Below are 18,409 nucleotides of genomic sequence, written 5' to 3' on the forward strand. Positions count from 1 at the left end.
CATCCTACTTCAGCTTAGGTCATGATCAGGTCAGTGAGTTCGAGCCCCGCGTCAGGCTCTGTGCTGACAGCTCTGAGCCTGGAGCCTACTTTGGATTCTCTCTCTGTCTCTGTCTCTGTCTCTCTCTCTTCCTTTCCCTCTCCCCCTCCCCCCCTTTTTCTTTGTCTCTGCTCCTCTCCTGCTCGCACTCTGTCTCTCAAAAATGAATAAACGTTAAAAAATTTTTTTAAATAGTCTTGGTGGTAACCACAGAAATCAGAAAGAAGTAATAGATTTCTAATGATGCAGCCTACTCTGCTAGGTAACCTGTTTGTTCTGATGAGAATCATATAGTCTCCAAAGATGAGTTGACATTGATGTATGAAGCACTTCATTTTCTCCTGGACAAAAAACTGATGGATTCCCTTCACTGAGACTTGGTGTATAAAATGTGCTAAATTTAAATTTAGCTGTTCTTTAATTTAGGGATGCTTCTTTCTTGTTTATTAAAAAAGTCTTGTTTTTTTTTTTTAATATATTTAAGCAGTTGTGATTTGAAGTGTTCATCTCCATTTTTAACCTGTTTTTTAAAAGTTGCCTTAATTTCTTATGTGTTAGATAGAAGTATTTCATTTTATTTTATCATATTAAAAATTTGTTTTTCAGCATGGAATTACACAAGCAAATGAACTTGTAAACCTGACTGAGTTCTTTGTGAATCACATTCTCCCCGATTTAAAATCAGCTAACGGTGAGTTGGGGGGGGGGGGGGGGGGATTTTTTTTTTTTAATATATTTTGAGAGAGAGGGAGAGAGAGAATCCCAAGCAGGCTCCATGCTATTAGTGCAGAGCCCAATGTAGGACTCAATCCCATGAACCCCATGGAGTCCAGACCAGAGCTGAAATCAAGATTTGGGACCCTTAACTGACTGAGCCACCTAGGCTCCCGTTAAAAATGTTTTTTATACAGCTTACAACATTTTTTACTTGCAATGGTATGTATGTATGTATGTATGTAAAGTAATCTCTACACCCAATGTGTGAGTTGAACTCATGATCCCCTGAGATCAAGATTCACGTGCTCTTACCAACTGAACCAGGCCAGGCACCCCTGCTTGTTATTTTATACTACAAAATAACTAACATTATGGCAAAAGTCATAACAGATTCTGCATCACCATGACACTCAAAAAAATGGCTCCTATCCTTGTTGCAGTTACTTCTTTTACTGAATAAAGTCTCACATGGTTTCCCCAGATCTTGCCCAGTTGAAATGAACAGTCTGAAGAAGATGTTGCTTGTGTAGAAGGAAAATGGGAACAACTAAAACTAAATTTGTAGCTCAGCTACAAATTCCTATAGGAATTATACTTTAGTTTTCTTTTCCTTCTTATTTAAAAACCGAAATCCTACTCATACGTTGACCTTGAGAAACTAAATAGAAGACCATGCCCCCATCGTCTTCCCCAAGGGAAGGGGAAAAAAAAAATAGTTACAGAGAGGGAGGGAGGCAAACCAGAAGAGACTCTTAAATACAGAGAACAAACTGAGGGTGGATGGGGGAGGGGAGGGCGGGCAGGAGAGGGGAAAATGGGTGATGGGCATTGAGGAGGGTGCTTGTTGGGATGAGCACTGGGTGTTGTGTGTAAGTGATGAAGCATGGGAATCTACTTCAAAAACCAAGAACACACTTTACACTGTATGTTAGCCAATTGACAATGAATTTAAAAATTTTTTTAAGTATTTTTATATTTAGTGGCAGAAAAAAATAAAAACTGAAATCTTAAAAATTGAAGCAAATTTAAAGTACTTGAAACTGAGTAAGTCTTAAGGATAATTTTCTATGTTTTATGAAAGTATGTTGATTAAGATACCTTATGTATTCTCCCCCCCCCCTTTTTTTTAATCCCTTTTTAAAAAAACTTTTGGGGGTACCTGGGTGGCTGAGTTGATTAAGTGTCTGACTGTTGATTTCAGCTCAAGTCTTGTGGAATCAAGGCCAGCATTGGACTCTGTGTTGACAGCATGGAGCCTCCTTGGAATTCTCTCTCTCTTTCTCTCTCTTAAAATAAGTATTAAAAATAAAGAAAGAAAAAAATACTTTTGTATGGATTTTTAAATACACTAAAAGGGAGAATATTTTAATGTACCTTGAATCTGGATAGATTCAAGAATTTTTAATAATTGACCAATATTCTATCTTTTTTACTAATTTATTTTCCCATAATTAGAGTAGTTTAAAGCAAATCCCAGCCATTGCTCACTTCGGTAGCACAAATATTAAAGCAGATTCTATCCAGAGACACATACTCTTGATTCAGAATAGCTTCCTTTCTAGGAAGAAGTTGATACATGGTCATTAGTTTGTGGTCCTTCAGTTATGTAAGTAGTACATGTTCATTTGTAATGAAACTTAACAAGGGGAAAAAATAAAATTACTCATAATCTTACTAATAACCACATAGTAGATCTTTATGTAATTAAGTTTCAGTTACTTGACATTTTGGTTACCAAACTGTTTCAAAGATCCAATAATGTCACCAATTTGGGAGTAGTGGTCTTTAGCACTTAAATAACTATGGCTTTATTTTTTTAATAGTGAATGAATTTCCTGTCCTTAAAGCTGATGGTATCAAATACATAATGATTTTTAGGAATCAAGTAAGTAGCTTTTGAATTACATGTTTTATACCAGTTAATCTCTTAAGAGTTTTATTGTATACCAGCTTCTCTCCCTGCCGTGCAGTCATACTTGACATCCATATCTAACAGAATTAACAATAACTTCTTAAGAACTTAGGATCCAGACCATGCTTATTTTTCTCCTTTGTCTCAAAAATATCATTATATAGTGATTTTAATAAAAATTGGGATCCAAACAAGGTACACACATTTTTTATGGTTGATTGTCTCTTATCTCTTATTTTACAACAGAGAGGTCCTCCTTCCCCTTTCTTGTGACTGTTAGTTCTTGGAGAAACCAGTCATTTGTCTTGTGGAGTTTCTCACATTGTATTTTTGGCCAATTTTATTCTCGTGTGTTTATGGTTTTACTACATAACTTGTTTCCACAAAAATTCTGTAGTATTTTATAGGCTTAAAATTTTATTTGTATAAATGATATGCTGTAGGTTTGGTCTACACATCTTGTTTTTTTTGTGTGTGCTTAACATTGTTTTTGAGAGTTACTCATTTTAGTAGACGTAGTTCATTTTTTAATAGTTGTGTAGTATCCCATCATAAGAATATGCCACAGTTTATTTCCTATGGATGATTCTTTAATTTCTTGATTTATAATTTTTATGTCTTTGGCAGGTAGTTACCAGGGTTACATGCAACCTTGTGAAGCTGTTCTATTTTAAGAGTAATGAATGGGTGTTCTAAATTTTTAGAGGCTTCTAATGAAGATTAGTATTCTTATCTTTGCCCCCACCTCTTTTTTTAGAAGAAAAAATGAGGCACAAAGAGCTTAAATAACTTTTCCAAGAACTACCTGCTAGTGAAAAGTATAATTCTTAGTAGTAATGAAATTAGTGTGCTTATCCATATTATTTTATGGTGTGCTTCTTTTTTTATCTGTAAGATTTTACTCTAACCGTAGTTTAATGCTCAGAGAAGGAGAATAAGAAAAGTTAACATGAATTGAATCATTACGTGGAGATAGAAGTTTTAATTTCTCAACCGTATCATCTCCCATTGTAACAGCTGAAAAAACACTTTCTAGAATCGTCAAGCCCTTCTATTCCAGTTGTCTTTTACTCTAAGGTAGCACCATTGAGTTAAAGCTTGCACGTTACTGTGTTTTTCAGGTACCGAAAGAGCATCTTTTAGTCTCCATTCCTCTCTTGATTAATCACCTTCAGGCTGAAAGCATTGTTGTCCATACTTACGCGGCACATGCACTTGAGAGGCTGTTTACTATGAGAGGACCTAACAACGCCACTCTGTAAGTATTTGATTCTAAGCAATTTTTATTTTTTCAGCTTGGGGTGGGAACTGTTCTGTGCTGTCAGAGATCTCTTTGACTATATTCATAATTTCATTAGTAGTTTGAAAAATAAATGTGTACTTTTTCCTCATTTATTTATACTGTGTGTCAGTCTAGAAGGATGAAGCAGTATGCTACGAAGATACATAATGGCAAAAAGTTAAACAGGAAATCGGAGCAAAGGGAAATAACGGGGTAAGGTTACTAAAAGGAAATAGGTGTCAGAGGATCCTATACAGGAATTAAGGAAGCTCCTGAAATTTATGTGCTGTCTTCTGGCAAACCAAGGCAAAGAGAGGAACTTGGTCAGTTAAAATTTTCGGTGTCCTTGAGATTCAACTTAAAACAGTTCCTCAGAAGGCATCTCAGAAATGGGCCTTCATTAAGGGAGTGGTCTTAGCACCGTCACGCGACAGTGTTGTTTTTACCTGGTGTTTTTACTCTTTGCGGAGATACGACATAGCTGAGTGAAAGAAAGCTACCTAGGCGGTAGCTCTTCTGGCCTGATCCGAGGATAAATGTAGAGGGATGGACGGTCTGCAGATCTTTCAGGCCATTATCCACCAGTGTTATTTCTTGAAACTGAGCTTTGGGTGAGAGATGGAAAACAATTCTAGGTTCTTTTCTTCATCAAGAACTTGAAGTACAGATCTTCTCAGTGACCAATTAAGGGTTGAAAGGACATCCTCTGAGGTGAGTCAGACCAGTACCTGTCTTCAGGCCCGGAATTCATGCAGAAGTTATGAATCTGTTCCACCTCCGGGAAAAACAAATGACTGAGACCCTGAGAGTCTGAGTACTGTTCTCGACAGTGATGGATAGGAACCAAGGACGACCTGAATGGCTTTAGATGATGTCGGGTTTGCCTGGCTTTTGGTTTGTGTTTGATCACAGATATGCCCTTTTTAGGGACTTAACATGAACACATGTAAACAGTTACTTTCCTAAGCTGTCAGCTGATTATCAGTGGTGGGAGATGGCTTACTCTTATGCCAAGAAGTGTGATTTAGTGGTTGCCAAGGGTATTCCAGAGTGACAAGCTCAAGAGTTGGCAGTGACTGAAAGCTGTTTTTTCATCTATAGCTTTACAGCCGCAGAAATCGCACCGTTTGTTGAGATTCTGCTAACAAACCTTTTCAAAGCTCTCACACTTCCTGGCTCTTCAGAAAATGAATATATTATGAAAGGTAGGCCGTTCCCCTGGTGTACAGACTATAAGAATCCCGTCTCCGATTACAGGGGTAAATACTGAGTTGTACTTCAGGTTTCATAGTCCATGGACCAGATACTGTTGGCTATGAAGTCGGTAGTTTTAGATATCTTTACGTGGAAAATGTTTGGTTTACTATTATATTAAAACAAGTGTTTTCAGAAAAAAAGTCTACCCTAGTTTGATGTAGATACTCCTCTTGTTAAAAAGTAGCAAACTCCCTTTTTTACCTAGATTGAATTTGGGGGCAGAGCTCAGATCAGACATTTCTTGGTGGCATGCTAGGTTACATCTTTGCTGTGCAACCTGGATGCCCTTGAGAGACTCCACACAGATCCGCCTTCATAGAGCTACTGCCGAGGACACAGGCAGCTATAAACCATCTGCCCGGTGCTACATTAGGAGAGTGTCGTGCGGACAGCTCTGACTTGAGGGGCAATTTCAGTCTTATTCACTGTCACGTTCCAAGAGCCTAGCTGTGTCTGACTCATAGATGTTTTTCAAACAAACTGTCCCTCGTGGCCAATCAGGGCCCCTGGCATGTGTTGTGTGTTTGTGTGTACACGTGTGTTTATGTATGTGGATAGGTGTGTATCCGTGTGTGTTTTCAGTATCGTTCTTTTCCCAACAGTGATGTGTGATTACTGTTGTTTAACGTCCATTTCTGTGAGGTTACCTGGCATGTGGTCCCATTACTGTGTTCCTGGACTATACAAGGAGCACCTGTATGTAATACCTTCTCAATGAATATTGTTGGATGAATGAGTGAATGGACTCTGCCAGCCCAGAGGAGGGGAACCGATCCATCCTCTAAGCCCCTTAAACTGAGCTCAGGAAAAGCTTTCTCTAGGAAGTGAGGGATAAGCAGTGGTTAGCTAGTTGGAGGTGAATCTGCTTCAGGTAGGAGAAGCATCCACAAAGTTGAGGAGATGAGATGATGACTTTTTGTGCTCTCTTGCTTGGCATGTAGTAGTGGCTATACTTAGTAAACATCTATTTTACTCATGCAGAAACAGTTATTTATATTTTAAGCTTAGTAATCTGTGCAAAATGTTTTTAGGCATTTATTAATGGGCTGTATTCTTGCAGTATGGAACCTCCATAGCTTTACATGTATTTTTAGATTTTTTTTAGGCTCCTAATCTCTCTTTTTGTGGGGAGATGGGCAGTGGCCTTTTCTCAGTTTTTGGTGGGCTGTGATGTGTCCATTAGGCTAGGGCTAAACATTTCCTGCCACTGATTTCTAAGTGAAAGACACTGGAAACTGCACTCCCTTCCAGCTACTGTCGTTCCTCCCCGCCCCCTCCCCCAGTCATTCTACCCTTTTTCCTGCTCTGTGTCTGCCTCTTACTACTTTTTCTTGTCCCTTTTTTAATTCTTTTAAGCCTTAGGCCTTCTGAAAGTAATATTTCCTAGCACGCTAGATTTTGTTGTCAATCCCTGGCCTAATTTTAAGATGAAAGGAAAGTTAGATTATTTTGAAATACAGAGAGCTATCTGGGGGTTACTTAAGGGTCTTAAAGTTTTGGTGATGAATCAGTGGACTTTTTTTCCTTAATCACGATTTTATTCTGAAGTTTAACTATTTACTTTTGCTGTTTTTATATTTTACAGCTATCATGAGAAGTTTTTCCCTCCTACAAGAAGCCATAATCCCCTACATCCCCACCCTCATCACTCAGCTTACACAGAAGCTATTAGCTGTTAGTAAGGTAACAAGATCAGTTTTAAAAGTGCAGTTGCTTTTTAACTTACGCTTCAAACTATTTGAGCCTCAGAATTCCCTGGCAATAGACTGGGCATAGGAAAAGTTCCCTGAATTCTTCCTGACCAACAATTAATACACATATGAGAAGTGTGGAGAGTCACTAGATTGGAGACCTAGCAGCACTCGCCTTTAAGTACAGGCCCAGTAACTTGAAAATGTTTCATTTAATTTATTCTCACTTTAAAAGTAACGTTTCGTTGAGGCGCCTGGGTGGCTCAGTCGGTTGAGCGTCCGACTTCGGTTCAGGTCATGATCTCACAGCTCGTGAGTTTGAGCCCGTATTGGGCTCTGTGCTGACAGCTCAGAGCCTGGAGCCTGCTCCAGATTCTGTGTCTCCCTCTCTCTCTCTCTGCCCCTAACCACTCCCATTCTGTCTCTGTCTCTCAAAAATAAACATTTAAAAAAAAATTAAGAACAAAAAAGTAACGTTTTATTAAATAAAATTGAAAAAGTAAGATGACTGATCTTAGATGGAGGAAAGCAGACTTTGTACCAAGTGGACACAGAGGCTACTTACTTAGACTTGTGTAAAACGGTGCAGACCTTTGTGTCTGGTCTTCTTTATTCTTTTTTTTTTTTTTTAATTTTTAAAAAGTTTATTTTTGAGAGAGACAGAGCATGAGCAGGGGAGGGGCAGAGAGAGAGATGGAGACACAGAATCCGAAGCAGGCTCCAGGCTCTGAGCTGTCAGCACAGAGCCCCACGTGGGGCTCGAACTCACAGACTGCGAGATCATGACCTGAGCTGAAGTCTGGCACTTAATCAACTAAGCCACCCAGGCACCCCTGGTCCTCTTTATTCTTAATTCCCCCAAGTAAATTTCATTCCTTTGATTAAAAATTTTATAGATAATTTGATTCCTATTTGTTGACACTAAGTTTTAGAAAATAAAAGTCCTTTTAAGGCTGCCAAAACTCCTTTTTAGATGCCTGTTCCTAATTACTCTATGGAAAGGAGATAAATTCTTGGAACTGTTACAAGGACTTTGGAGAAGGATCATTTTCTCACTGGGTTCTGGGTAAGGGTGTTGGGCTGCTTTGGGCCTTGGAGGATTAAGATAGAAGACACATTGGGGCCTCCCCCAACCATCTCCTGCGTTCATCTACTTTTTGTGGTAGCCTTTCGAGAAGGATTTCGTTTGAAGGAAAACAGGGTTATGTTCCTTTAAAAAACATTGAAAACCACTGATAGAAAGGATTGTCACTCAGGGGTGCCTAGTCGCTCAATCGGTTAAGTGTCCGACTTCAGCTCAGGTCATGATCTTGCAGTCATGAGTTCGAGCCCCACGTCAGGCTCTGTACTGACAGCTCAGAGCCTGGAGTCTGCTTTGGATTCTGTGTCTCCCTCTCTCTCTGCCCCACCCTCGCTCGCTCACTCGCTCTCAAAAATAAGCGTCAAAAAAAAATTAAAAATAAAAAGGATTGTCGCTCTGTAGATATAGACATTGAGGCCCATAGAAGTTAAGGTTTGCCTGAGGCGTCCCACACAAGGCTAGTGGCATAGCCAGGACTTAACATGTCCCTGCTTGCTTCTTCCACCACTGTTTATAGTGACGGCTCTAGAGCACATGGGTTTTAGACAAGTTCCTCACAGCCCTGGGAGCTGATGCTTGTGTAGTAATCTGTCTGTGACTCAAAGGTATTTTTCGTGGTGGATTTTGCCCATTAAAAAAAAAGGTGAGGTGGGGTGCTTGGGTGGCTCAGCCGGCTGAGCGTCCAACTTCAGCTCGGGTAATGACCTCGAGGTTTGCAAGTTCGAGCTCCTCGTCAGGCTGTGTGCTGACAGCTCAGAGCCTGGAGCTTTCTTCGGATTCTGTGTCTCCCTCTCTCTCTCTGCCCCTCCTGTGCTCGGTCTCTCTCCCTCTGTGTCTCAAATAAAAAATGTTTTTTTTTTTAATTCCGAGGAAAAAGGCAGTATTTTCTGAATTTTAAAGTTAATTATAAAACTTCAGCATATATGCAGGCAAGTGTAATCAATGCTTTAATACTGATTTTTTTTAAAAAGATGGCCTTTTACTGTGTTCTAGAAAGGGTAGGTGTGTTTTATTTTAGATATTTAATATAGTCAGTAATAAGCTTTCGTTTTTAATTTCAGAACCCAAGCAAACCTCACTTCAATCACTACATGTTTGAAGCAATATGTTTATCCATAAGAATAACTTGCAAAGCTAACCCTGCTGCTGTTGTAAATTTTGAGGAAGCTTTGTTTCTCGTGTTTACTGAAATTTTACAAAATGATGTTCAAGGTAAGTTAAAGGAAGTTACTTTCTTCATTACCGAATACAACTATTTTTTAAAAAAGATTTTTAATGTTTATTTTTGAAAGCGCAATCGGCGGGGGTAGAGTGGGCAGAGAGATAGGGAGACACAAAATTCAAAGCAGGCTCCAGGCTCTGGGCTGTAGGCAGAGCCCACTGGAGGGCTTGAACCCACAGACCATGAGATCATGACTTGAGCTGAAGTCAGATGCTCACCTGACTGAACCACCCAGGCGCCCCTGAATACAGCTATTAAAGGGTTTAATAGAATGCAGCCTGCCTAAGAGGTGTGCGCCTTTTGTATGGGAGCTATTGCTTTCGAATCTGACAGCTCTGTGTTTACTTTCATCAACAGAATTTATTCCATACGTCTTTCAAGTGATGTCTTTGCTTCTGGAAACACACAAAAATGACATCCCATCTTCCTATATGGCCTTATTTCCTCATCTCCTTCAGCCGGTGCTTTGGGAAAGAACAGGAAACATTCCTGCTCTAGTGAGGCTTCTCCAAGCATTCTTAGAACGCGGTTCCAACACCATAGCAAGTGCTGCGGCTGACAAAATTGTGAGTGAATTTATTTTGATGTAAGTTTCTGAGGTAGCTGAGAGAAACTGAGGATGGTAGATTTTTTTTTACTTCTTGATTTAAAATAAATACAACAGTGAGGAAAGGAGTAGTAGAAAATATTAATGTAGATTTATTATTGTAATAAGGTATCCTTTAATTATCTCCATGCTGGAAAATAAAGAGTCCAGTAGGTTAATTTCAAGATCTTAACTTTAAGGGCTTATTGCGATGGAATATTCAGAGGTAAGAACGGAAGCAAAAACACGGATTATTCTAGCATGCACCCTTTTCCAAGACATCACCTATTTAACATGTAACTTTTGAACAATTAATCCTTGTCTCTTTAACTGATTATTTGATTTAATTTGTTGTAGCCTGGGTTATTAGGTGTGTTCCAGAAGCTAATTGCATCCAAAGCCAATGACCACCAAGGTTTTTATCTTCTAAACAGTATAATAGAGCACATGCCTCCGTGAGTATGAGCATAAAACATCACTGTAGGATTATTCAAGGACTGTTAGGTGCTGAGAAGATGCTGAATTGATACATTGTTTCTTTTATTCAATTCTTCAGTGAGTCGGTTGATCAGTATAGGAAGCAGATCTTCATTCTACTGTTCCAAAGACTTCAGAATTCCAAAACAACAAAGTTTATCAAGAGTAAGTAAAATCATTTGGCTATTCCTACACAAATAATGAAGGAAAGTAGCTAAACATATAAATGTTTGATCAAGTTATAAGCTGTCTATATACAGTATTTTAAGATGTTTGTATTCTCCAAACACTAAATCACTTTCAAATATATTGTGTTCCAAAGGTTAGTTTCTAAAGTTAGGTATCAAAACATTTTTTGTCTGTACTGTGTGTTAAATTGTATAATAAAGGCAAGTACTGATGCCACAGTTAGCCATTGGTTTTGATGATTAGGAATATTTCACTTGGAGGACTTCAGTGGTGAATTGCTTGTTCAGCACAGTGAGGCCTCTGTACTGATACTCTATCTCTTTTCAACAGGCTTCTTAGTCTTTATTAATTTGTACTGCATAAAGTATGGGGCGTTGGCACTGCAAGAAATATTTGATGGTATACAACCAAAGTAAGTTTGTTTTTATTATTTATTACAATTTATACAATTAAAATTTCTTTAAAGTTTATTTTGGAGAGAGCATGTGCATGAGTGGGGAAAGGGCAGAGAGAGAATCCCAAGCAGGCTCTGTGCTATCAATAAGGAGCCCATTGCGGGGCTCTGTCCCACAAACCACGAGATCATGACCTCTGCCAAAACCAAGAGTCAGACGCTTAACAGACTGAGCCACCCAGGTGCCCCTATAATTTATTTATTAAAGCAAAAAAATGGACTTTTTTAGCACAAATCAGTATTTCTATTTTATGCATGGTTTTATAGTTCTTGGTGGAGTTATGGTATCTTTGTGGTTTTCAAAATATTCTTACGACTGTTGAGTGGCAAGGAAAACCCCTGCAAAACATTTTTCTCCCCCATCCCTGCCAGCCAGTGTTCTGTGTTATTGATGGCCAGGGTTGTCTCCAGGAGCTTGCTTTTCACTTAGTGTAGAGACAGAGTATAGTTTGGTAGTATTTCCCATTTAATAAGGAAAGGAAGGATAGAAAGAAATGAAAGAGAACAATTTGGGGAAAATGTTCAAGGTAGTTCCTTGTATTGGTATTATATCCCCAGAATTCCAGATTGCCTAAAATGTCATGCCAGAAAATATGCTTTCCAGAAGTAGAGGTTTGTGAGGAAGTCCGTTTCATGAACTGCTAGTGGGTGCCTACACTGGTATGATCTTGCTATAGAGGAAAACCTATGCACACTTTTATTTTATCTAGAGCAAAAATTTCCAGTATCCTTGATAACCCACGATTTCCACTTCAGATACTTGTGGTAGAGTATACATTGAGGATTTTGCATCATTTAGTACCATGAAAAACTTTACTTTCGGATGTCTGCAAGAACATATTAGAATTGTTAGCCAAATCATTGTTTTAATGTATCTGTCAACTTTCACATGATTACAGGTGTGTAAACATAGAAGGTTGGGAAGTTTATAATCCAGAAATGTTAAAAGTAGTTACTGCTGGATAGCGGGGTGATGGGTAATTCATTTTCTTCCTTCCTTTGCTTTTCTGTTTTCTAATTTTTCAGAATTTTTTTTTTTTTTTAAAGCATATGAGACAGAGAAAAGTGGCCATGAAGATTCTCCTTGAGCACAGTTGTCGTTAGTATTTCACAGAAGTTGTTGGTGGCACTTGGCCACAGAGTCGAGGCCTGAGGTTTTGTTGTTGTTTTGTCATCTCAAGGACTCTGCCATTCAGTTGACCAACTTGTTATTTTGGATTCTCTTATATTCCTAAGGAGTCAGTGTAAATAACATTAAGAATTTCACAGTATTATAATGATAGTCTAATGTAAAATTTGTTTTAATAGAATGTTTGGAATGGTTTTGGAAAAAATCATTATTCCTGAAATTCAGAAAGTCTCTGGAAATGTTGAGAAAAAGATTTGTGCAGTTGGAATAACCAAATTACTAACGGAATGTCCCCCAATGATGGACACAGAGTATACCAAGCTATGGTAAGTAAAGTTGTTAGAAATTACAGCTTCCTTTCCTTATGACTACAAATTCAAATAAGCTTATTTTCTTGAGGGCTGAGAATTGGATTCTGATCTCGGGTTCTCCACTAGCAACCATCAGATCCAAGACAGGACATGTGGGTACTTCTGGGCCTAGAAGGAACTTTGAATTTTTTTTTTAAATGTTTGGGAGCAAGAGAGAGGGCAAGCAAGTGGGGGAAGGGGTAGAGACCGTGGGGAAGAGAACCCCCCCTCCCGGCCCTCCCCCCGCCAATAGGCTCCGCACTGCCAGTACAGAGCCTGACATGGGGCTCAATCCGACAAACCATGAGATCATGACCTGAGGTGACATCAAGAACCAGACGCTCAACTGACAGCCACCTCGGCACCCCTGGGCCTAGAAACCTCTTGTTGCTGCTTCCTTAACTTTACTAGAGGAGGGTTCATGTGTCCCTTTGAGAATCTGGTGAAAGTCCCTGGTCTGCATGATATCTAGGACTGTTCATGACACCCAACCAAACTGGCTTAAATCTTTAAAAGGAGATATTGGAGCACGTGGGTGGCTCAGTCAGTTAAGCAACCGACTTCGGCTCAGGTCATGATCTTGCAGTTGGTGGGTTCGAGCCCTGCATCAGGCTGTGTGCTATCAGCTGGAGCCTGCTTTAGATCCTGTTTCCCTCTCTTTCTGCCTTTCCCTTGCTTACACTCTGTCTGTCTCCCTCTCAAAAATAAACAAACATCGAAAAAAATTTTCTTTTTAAGGAGAAATTGAATAGGCTATGAGAAGACATCGCATGCTTGTGCTTGTTGGTGTCTGGTATTCCTGGCTTTTCTTGACCTCTTGCATCTCCTTTCCGCATTTGGGGCTCACTTAGGCTGCCTCTTCCAGAAAGGGATCTGATGATTTGGGGCTTTTTTTTTTTCTTCTTCTTCCATTTCAAAGCTACCTTACTGTTCTTTTCTTTAGACTGTGGGTCTAATTTTGCATCTCTGAAGAATTGCTGTTTAAGCAAATACTTCTGAAGATGTAAACAATAATTTTTCATCTGTTTCCTTTCTTCAAATTCAGGACTCCTTTATTACAGTCCCTGATTGGCCTTTTTGAGTTACCTGAAGATGATACCATTCCTGATGAAGAGCATTTTATTGACATAGAAGATACACCAGGGTATCAGACCGCCTTCTCACAACTGGCATTTGCCGGGAAAAAAGAGCACGATCCTGTAGGTCAAATGGTCAATAACCCCAAAATTCACCTGGCACAGTCACTTCACAAGTTGTCTACCGCCTGTCCAGGAAGGGTAAGTGACTGCTGTCACAGAACTCTAAGTCGTGGAGACTTTTTTGGGAAGCCAAGAAGGTAGCAGTTACTCTGGCGCATGTCTTCACTGGTCAGCGTGATCAAACATCCCACTGAATTATAGTTAGGCCTTAATTTTCTTTAGTAAAATGATGTGCTAGAAATAGATTTTACGCAAATAATTTTCTTAAAGTTTTAGTTAAGTAATCTCTATATCTGACCTGAGTTTCAACTCAAGACCCCGAGGTCAAGGGCCACATGTTCTTCTGACTGAGCCAGCCAGGTGCCCTAAAACTCTTTGGATAGAAAAATGTGTATTTTCCAGATTAAAATAATCTTTTATTGCAGGCATATATACACGCACACGCACACGTATATGTATATGTAAATGGTTTTTTGGGTTTTTTTAGCCACAACATACTCAAAAATTAAAGAATGGATCATGGAGTAAACCTAATAATGGCTGTAGAGTTGCATTAGCTAGCACCTTTTACCAAATCTTCTAGATTATCTGATAAAATTTTTGTTTTCCATTGTGTTATGGAAAACTTCACACACACAGAGAAACAAATAACAAACAGCATAACAAACCATCATGTGCTGACCTTTAGAAATGATCAGCATCCTGCCAATCATGTTGCATTTGTTTCTCTATGGGCAACATGTCATTTAATCCACATGTACTTTAGAAAAAGTCCTTGTTGGGGGTGCCTGCGTGGCTCAGTCGGTTAAGCGTCCGACTTCGGCTCCGGTCATGATCTTGCGGTCCGGGAGTTCGAGCCCCGCATCAGGCTCTGTGCTGACAGCTCAGAACCTGGAGCCTGTTTCAGATTCTGTGTCTCCCTCTCTCCCCCGTTCATGCTCGGTCTCTGTCTCAAAAATAAATAAACGTTAAAAAAAAAAGGTTCTTGTTGGTCCGTGATGCATATATAGTTTTTAGTATCACAGTACCTCTACCACGCCGAACAGCAGCAATTCCTTGTGGATCTGCTTTTGAGACCTGTCCGGTTTTTTTTTTTTGAGAGAGCGAGGGAAAGAATGAGCTGGGGGGAGGTGGGGGCAGAGAGAGACACACAGTTCGAAGCAGGCTCCAGACTCCAAGCTGTCAGCACAGAGCCTGACACCAGGCTCAAACACACAAAACATGAAATCATGACCTGAGCCAAAGTCAGACGCTTAACCAACTGAGCCACCCAGGAGTCCCGAGACCTGTCCAACTTTGAAGGCATAAAGCAGTTGATCTCCTTACAAATCCCAGTAAGAGCCCTTGGTGACGGACTGTGGTGGTTCTCCCATAGAAGACAGGGCTTGTGTTGGTTTGTTAGGCTCTCCAACAACTAGCATGTGTGTTTTCCATCTCTGGTAGGTTCCATCAATGGTGAGCACCAGCCTCAATGCAGAAGCGCTCCAGTATCTCCAAGGATACCTTCAGGCGGCCAGTGTGACACTGCTTTGAACTGCATTTTCCAAATTGGCTAAGCCTGGGAACGTTTCGTAGACGTCAGAGTACAGCTGCATTTAAGCAAGTTTTCCTTTTGAACTTGTCACAAATTCCATCTTGTAATGAATATTAAATGTTGCTTTAAGCTGAACCCTGAGCAAATTAGGTGGTTTGTATGATCCTAAATGTAAGTGGCTGACTTTTCCAGTTTGCAGCTTCAAGGGACAGGTATTAATAAGTTCAGTACATGATCATGATGAGCATCTGCATTGTTGGGAGAACTTTAAAATTGTGACGGACACTGAGCGTGGAGACTTCTTTCTGTTACTAAATCCTTTTGTTTTGAGGCATCGCTGTTTTTGTTTCTCTCATCCTTTGTATTTTTGTCTGTTTCCCTAAGCTTTTATTGGAAATGTAAGTGAAGAATCACTGGTGTAACTTGCCAAGAAATGCACATTTCAAGTTTGAAATCTGTAATCAGCAATAAAAAAAAAGCCCCCTCAAATATGTATCCAAGAACATCTTAAGGACAGGTTTTTGGTGCTGATAACTTAATAATGAAGAATTTAACTCAAATTCAAACTCAGATTAGTTTTTCCTTACCTGGGAAAAGGGAACATTAGTACAGATTTGGAGCTTATCTATTAGAACTTTTCTGGACCTGTTCCCAGGTGGCAGCATGAACTCTAGGCAGATGGTTTCCTCTGGATGGGAGAGAAATGCTTTGCCTGGCTTCACGAGGCTGTCCCATACTCTAGACAGTGTAGGAGTCTGCTCTTACTCAAAGCATGTCTTCTTTGCAGATCAGAGGTTACTTAGAACTTTTCAAACCACAGCATCTTAGAACCTGAGGTCGAGGGGAGTCACAGGAATGGGTATATGCTAGCAAACAAGGCTGCCTGGGCAAGTTCCATGACCATTCGTTTTTAGGAAGTAAGCAGACTATATCATCTGAGAGGCACAGTTTATTTATGCTGGAATTGTCCATGTAGTGCAGATTAAACTAGAATCTCATTCTTCACAGATCACTGATTTCTTTTAAAATTCAGGTACCTGACTTGAATCCTTTTTCTTCACGTTGTTTTTGTCGTGTTGCTTGAGAAATTGTCCAGCTTAATTGAAGTGTTCTTGTCCCAATCTAATCACTTTTGTTTTGACATAGTGACAGAGCATTAAATTATATTACTATGTAAGTGGTCATCGGCGGAAGGATATTGAGATAGTATTGGGATCTACTTTTAAACTACACAGTCTGGAATGGAAAACAGTCGGTGGTGATGGTTATGTTTGCTGCTTACGTAAGCTCCAAGAGCGCCTTTTTGGCTCTTTGTGGTGAGGCTGTCATGGAATAGTACATACTGCTGCAGCCAGGGCTCACTACAGCATCTTAAACTTGGAGGACTGATCAGGTTGTGAACTGTTTCCTTTTAAGATCATTTCTGAACAGGAAGACTGGTACTTACTTTCTTTTAGTCTGGCATGAGTTGTTAATTCTGTTGAGGTTTCTTATTCCATCATCTGAGGGTTTATCTATTTAGCTTTTAAAGATTTTTGAAATGATTTGTCATGAGTTTCTGACAGGCCTTAGTGACTTCCTCAGTGGTGAAGCATATTCTTTGTGGTTTTAAAGAGCTGGGTTCGTACTTTGAAATAGGGCCAATCTGGTTTGAATTACTCTGCCACGGACTTGTGTGACTTTGAGCAAATTACTCAGTCTTCTGAAAAACAGTAATAAACACTTTCAGGATGGTGCGGAGACAAGAACATATATAGAGTAAGTACTAATAAATAGAAGCTGCTACTTAATTGTTCATGGTGGGGTTGAGGACCAGCAGGGGCCTAGCTGGGAGGAAGTGTTTGTTACTGAGCAGTGCAGAACACTGCCCTATCTTACCAGTACTCTAGGAGCTCTGGGGTGTGGGAAGACTTTCCAGAAAGGTACTGGACTAGGTAAGGCGTGCACTCTGACCAGGGTAGTTTGAGACATGGGGGAAATGTAGCTAAATTGCAGAGTTCCTCATGAGAGTCTCCTGCTGGGCCCATGGATTCCTTTATGCACATCTTCCCTTTTAACAACCTGATTTTTAAAAATAACATTTCTGATTATAAATGTATATAAAGATCCTTCATATTCCTGCCTTTAAATATTCTGCCCCCCCACCCCCCAAACAAAGTTGAGATAATTTATAATTTTATATGCTTTTTGAAAAACTGAAAAACTGTTGGAAATGATAGACTCTTGAACTGAATGTTTCTTATACATCAGTCTTTATATCTCTGGCCCCGTTCGCACTGTTAGGAAACAATTTTTGAGCACACCCCCAACTCACACTGGGCATTTTTCCTTTGTTGCTATTTTGATGGGTGAAAATGCGATCTCATTTTTCCACTTGTGCAGCATAACCAGTTTGGCTTTAATGAAACTGACGTGCATGTGAGGTTAACTGAGGACAAGTCTCCACGTTCCACTCCTGGAGACAACCGCTTTCGGCCTGCGCTGCCTGTAGCTCCTAGTTCCTCCTCCTCCTGATACATCAGCCTTCAGCATCTGTTACCTCCCTGCTGTGGAAAGTAAGACTCCAGCTGACCCCTCTTCTACCCTCCTGGGGTCTTTTTGGGTGTTTTTAGTGATGCCATTCTTTGATTCTTTTTATCTTCAAAACTTGGGTTAGTGTCTCTTGACACCTCAGCATCGACGAAAGGTGTCTCTCGTGTGTCTGCTGTCCCTTCGCTTTCATGCTGTCACAGGAGGGGCGCTTCACTCTGTGCAGTATCTGTAGGTCTCTTTTGAAAGGGAGAAAGTGATGAACAGTACTTGTTGGCGGCAGAGAGAGAGCTGAGTCCCAGGCCTGGCAGCGTGTCAAGGCTGCATTTCCTCTTCCCTGGGCCCAGGGTCTTGACTCTTGCATTCTTTAAAAGAGAACATTCTTAGAATCAAGGTCAAATGGACTGCTTTTTTTCTGTCATACTCCTGTCACTTGCTGAAAGCCAAGTCCCATGTTAGCTTGTATTATATTTGGATCCTGGCTTTTTTCTCATTCTGTGTGTCACATGGCATCTTTTTTTTTTTTTTAATTTTTTTTTTTTTCCAACGTTTTTATTTATTTTTGGGACAGAGAGAGACAGAGCATGAACGGGGGAGGGGCAGAGAGAGAGGGAGACACAGAATCGGAAACAGGCTCCAGGCTCTGAGCCATCAGCCCAGAGCCCGATGCGGGGCTCGAACTCACGGACCGCGAGATCGTGACCTGGCTGAAGTCGGACGCTTAACCGACTGCGCCACCCAGGCGCCCCTCATGGCATCTC

The 18,409-nt window shown here is 40.2% G+C and overlaps 1 protein-coding gene across 2 annotated transcripts in view; it reads left to right on the forward strand.

Annotated features, from left to right (window-relative positions):
* CSE1L (chromosome segregation 1 like) overlaps positions 1 to 15,602 on the forward strand; it is a 48,186-nt gene extending 32,584 nt beyond the window's left edge. For both annotated transcript variants that reach the window (XM_025931719.2, XM_086702431.1), the window contains 13 exons: positions 646 to 730; positions 2,580 to 2,641; positions 3,790 to 3,926; positions 5,052 to 5,155; positions 6,793 to 6,890; positions 9,041 to 9,191; positions 9,559 to 9,767; positions 10,145 to 10,242; positions 10,344 to 10,429; positions 10,784 to 10,865; positions 12,216 to 12,362; positions 13,432 to 13,663; positions 15,029 to 15,602. In XM_025931719.2, the coding sequence (XP_025787504.2) occupies positions 646 to 730; positions 2,580 to 2,641; positions 3,790 to 3,926; positions 5,052 to 5,155; positions 6,793 to 6,890; positions 9,041 to 9,191; positions 9,559 to 9,767; positions 10,145 to 10,242; positions 10,344 to 10,429; positions 10,784 to 10,865; positions 12,216 to 12,362; positions 13,432 to 13,663; positions 15,029 to 15,118 (1,581 nt within the window). In that variant the 3' untranslated portion in view covers positions 15,119 to 15,602. The remainder of the gene's footprint in view (positions 1 to 645; positions 731 to 2,579; positions 2,642 to 3,789; positions 3,927 to 5,051; positions 5,156 to 6,792; positions 6,891 to 9,040; positions 9,192 to 9,558; positions 9,768 to 10,144; positions 10,243 to 10,343; positions 10,430 to 10,783; positions 10,866 to 12,215; positions 12,363 to 13,431; positions 13,664 to 15,028) is intronic.
* The last annotated feature ends 2,807 nt before the right edge of the window (positions 15,603 to 18,409 follow it).

This window comes from Puma concolor, chromosome A3, assembly GCF_028749965.1.
Source record: "Puma concolor isolate L17-30 chromosome A3, mPumCon1.1.hap2, whole genome shotgun sequence".
NCBI lineage: Eukaryota > Metazoa > Chordata > Mammalia > Carnivora > Felidae > Puma > Puma concolor.